Consider the following 3372-nt stretch of genomic DNA (forward strand, 5'->3'; position numbering starts at 1 on the left):
GTTTCCATCCGTTGCTTCTTCTTGTCCTGCCTTCTGGGGCTTTGGAAAATAAGTTGAACCTCCCCCCCCCCATCCCTCATCTTTGGGGCAGCCCCTCAACATCAGTTTCGGAAGCTCAGCCCAGCCTGGAACCTCCCCTTGCCCCCCCCCCCCACTTTAATCTCATAAAGCTAGGTGGCTCAGTGGCTAAGACACCGAGCTTGTCGATCAGAAAGTTCAACTGTTTCGAATCCCTAGTTACAGCTCTCCTGTGTGACCAGGGGGTTGGGCTGGATGACCTCTAAGCTCCCTTCCAACTCTTGTTCAAAACTGACTAGCTCTCCTCCTGGCATCCCGTGGCAGGGTTTGAAATCAGAGGAGGCTCCCAGCGACAGTGCGGCCTAGCGGTTAGACCAGAAAAGGCACAAGGAAGACGCTTCCACTGCCCACCCACTCACTTCCCCCCCCCCGACGCCCCCAGACCTTCTCCGCCTGCCTGCTTTGCCTTTCCCTTTTCCCCTCCCTCTCTTCCCTCCCTGCGTGGCAGGAGTTCAAATCCGCGCCTTAGAAGGTCCGAAGGCGGGGATCCGAGAAGCCCAGCGCCTCCTTCCTCCCAGACGGGGAGGGGAAAGAAGGCCGGGAATTGAGAGGTTGGAGGGTCTCTCAGAGAGCCGAAAGCCCACCGCAGCAGCAACACAACCATGCTGGTCCCTAGGCTGCCTCTCAGCTTGGTGGGGCTCTTGCTCCTCCAACTGCCACTGCCTGCCCGGCCGGATCCTGAAGCCAGTTGCGATCCTGAAGGCTGCTACGCGCTCTACACCCATCCGCGCAGCTTTTTAGAAGCCTGGCGGGCTTGCCGGGAGCTCGGAGGCAACCTGGCGACCTTGAAACGAGCCGAAGAGGCGGCTCAGGTTAGCCAGTTGCTAGCCGGGAGCCGCCAACCTGGTCCGCCCCGTCTGTTCTGGATCGGGCTGCAGCGCCAACCTCGACAGTGTTTCCCGCAGAGGCCCTTGCGCGGTTTCAGCTGGGTGACCGGCGAGCAAGAGACGGCTTACAGCAACTGGGCCAGGGCCAGCGCAGCCGTCGGGGGAGCCGGTTGTGCGGCTCCTCGCTGCGTGGGTTTGGACGACCGGGATTTCCAGTGGCTGGAAGGATCCTGCATGGGTCCCGTGGACGGGTACCTGTGCCGTTTTGCCTTCCGTGGGATGTGCGCCGGCTTGGAAGAGGAAGGCGACGGGGCCAGCATCAGCTACGCCGCGCCTTTCGGGCAGCTGGCATCCTCTGCCGTCGGGGCTCCTCCGCGTTTCGTGCCCTTCGGGACCGTGGCCTCCGTGGGCTGCCCCGGTGGGCCTTCGCTGTCTCTGCTGTGCCTGCAAAAGGAGGACGGGCACGTGGGCTGGTCCAAGGGCCCTCCGCTGTGTCGGGAGCCGTCGGGGGGCTCGTCGTCGTCGTCGTCGTCGTCGGCTTCGGCGGGCAGCTGGTGCGAGGGCGACAACGGCGGGTGCCAGCAGCTGTGCCTGGACGAGGGCTCCGGCTACGCCTGTGAGTGCCACGCGGGGTACCTCTTGCTCCCCGACGGCCACTCCTGTGCCGCTAACGACCCCTGTCGACGCCGGCCGTGTCAGTTCGACTGCGTGGCGGAGGAAGACAGCACCGACGGCTACAGCTGCCGGTGCCCAGCTGGGTACGAGCTGGCATCCGACGGGCACCAGTGCGAGGACTTAGACGAGTGCCTGGATGCTCCGTGCGAGCATCAGTGTGAGAACACCGAGGGTTCCTACCTTTGCCGTTGCCACTTGGGTTTCAGCCCTGCCGAAGATGAGCCCGGGCAGTGTGTGGATACCGACGAGTGCCAGATCCCCGGCGTGTGCCAACAGATGTGCGTGAACTACGTGGGTGGCTTTGAGTGTTACTGCACCGAAGGTTTCGACCTGGAAGCCGACGGCATCAGCTGCAGCCCCGTCGATGGATTGGAAGGCCCCGATGCCACTCCGCCTGAGGTCTGGCCGGATCCTTTCCCCGTGCGCTTCACCACCAGGGAAGCCGAGGATCTCAGCATCCCTCCGGTTCGCTTCTCGCTTTTCCGCGACGGGGAGGCCGGCTCCTCGTCGGATTCCGCCGCTTCTTTCTTGTCGGTGCCCGACCGGTTGGTTTTCCCCCCTCCGGTGCCAGCCACGGAGGCTCCCGAGTTTGACATCGCTTGGGACTCGCGCGTTTCTCCTTTGGAGCACGGTTTTTCCTCCTCGACGGGCCACCCCGAGGTCCTCCATCCCAACCCCTCGGCTTCCGATTCTCCTCCTCCTCTTCCGACATCCGTTTTTGGGTCCCTGCCTCTGGATGTCACGGGGACCCTTCTTCCCACCTCGGGGGACCCTCTGACGACCCCTCCGTCACCCTCTGGGGGTCCCACGGAGGAGAAGGTGGACCCCGTCGTTGGGGGAGTCAGGGCGCCCCTCCCCACTTCTGCCACCCCCAGCCCGGCTTCTGGGGAGGAAAGGCAGAGGAAGGATGACCGTTGGCTCTTAGTGGCATTACTGGTGCCCATTTCCATCTTTCTGGTGATCATGTTGGCTCTGGGCATCGTTTACTGTACCCGCTGCGGAGCTCAGGCCAAAAGCAGGAGCGTCACCCATTGTTACCGGTGGGTGATTAACACGTCGGAAAAAAACGGCCCCACCATCCTCCTCTTCCTCCACTCGGCCTTGCCAACCGGCCACTTGCCGGACCAGTGTCTGAACTACGAGCCACAGCACCGGGGAAGTGAGGGGGGGGCACATTGGATGGCATTGTGCCAGGCGGGCACAAGGACCAAAAAATAAAGATTCACCCGTGGGGGCAAATGCCACAGAGGGTCTCCCCTCCCTTTTGCCACATCTGGGATGCCAGCCTGCCAGGATGCAGCAGAGACCCAGCTTGGAGGGGTGCCCGAGGCTGTTCCCCCCCCCCAATATTTCCCCCCCAGGCTCAGGATGAGCCCCAAACCGACTCAGACCTTGATTGCTGGAGTAAAAAGACTTTTTGGGGTGGGGGCCGCAGAAGCCCCTTCCCCTCGCAACTTGGAAGCGACCTGGAAATCTGGGGGTGCCTTTAATCCAAAGTGGGGGGAGCGGCTGTCCTGACAGCGGGGAAAACAAAAGAAGAAGGGAAAAAAAAAGAAGAAGAAGTTGGATTTGTGTGCCACGGCAGGGGGGGTGTCTTTCTTCCCCCTGAACGCCCCCCCCCCTCTCCACCCCAGCGCTGATTGTTCTGCCAAGCAGGGGAGTTTTAAGTTTCTAGTCCTCATGACTTTGGAAGCAACCGGATTCCCTCCCTTTCCCTGCTCCTTTTGCATCTGGAATCACACACCACGGATGGATCCCACGCCGCTCAGGGTGATTTCTCCCACTCCGAACT

At 62.0% G+C, this 3372-nt stretch overlaps 1 protein-coding gene across 1 annotated transcript; it reads left to right on the plus strand.

Moving 5' to 3' along the window:
• The first annotated feature begins 680 nt into the window (after nucleotides 1–680).
• Nucleotides 681–3366, plus strand: CD248 (CD248 molecule). The gene is given in 2 exon segments (XM_070950916.1): nucleotides 681–2642; nucleotides 2644–3366. Coding segments are annotated over 2 exon segments (2034 nt in total). The 3' UTR covers nucleotides 2716–3366.
• The last annotated feature ends 6 nt before the right edge of the window (nucleotides 3367–3372 follow it).

The sequence above is a fragment of the Pituophis catenifer genome, unplaced genomic scaffold, assembly GCF_029215685.1.
Source record: "Pituophis catenifer annectens isolate HBS135680 unplaced genomic scaffold, rPitCat1.0.hap2 SCAF_10, whole genome shotgun sequence".
Lineage (NCBI taxonomy): Eukaryota > Metazoa > Chordata > Lepidosauria > Squamata > Colubridae > Pituophis > Pituophis catenifer.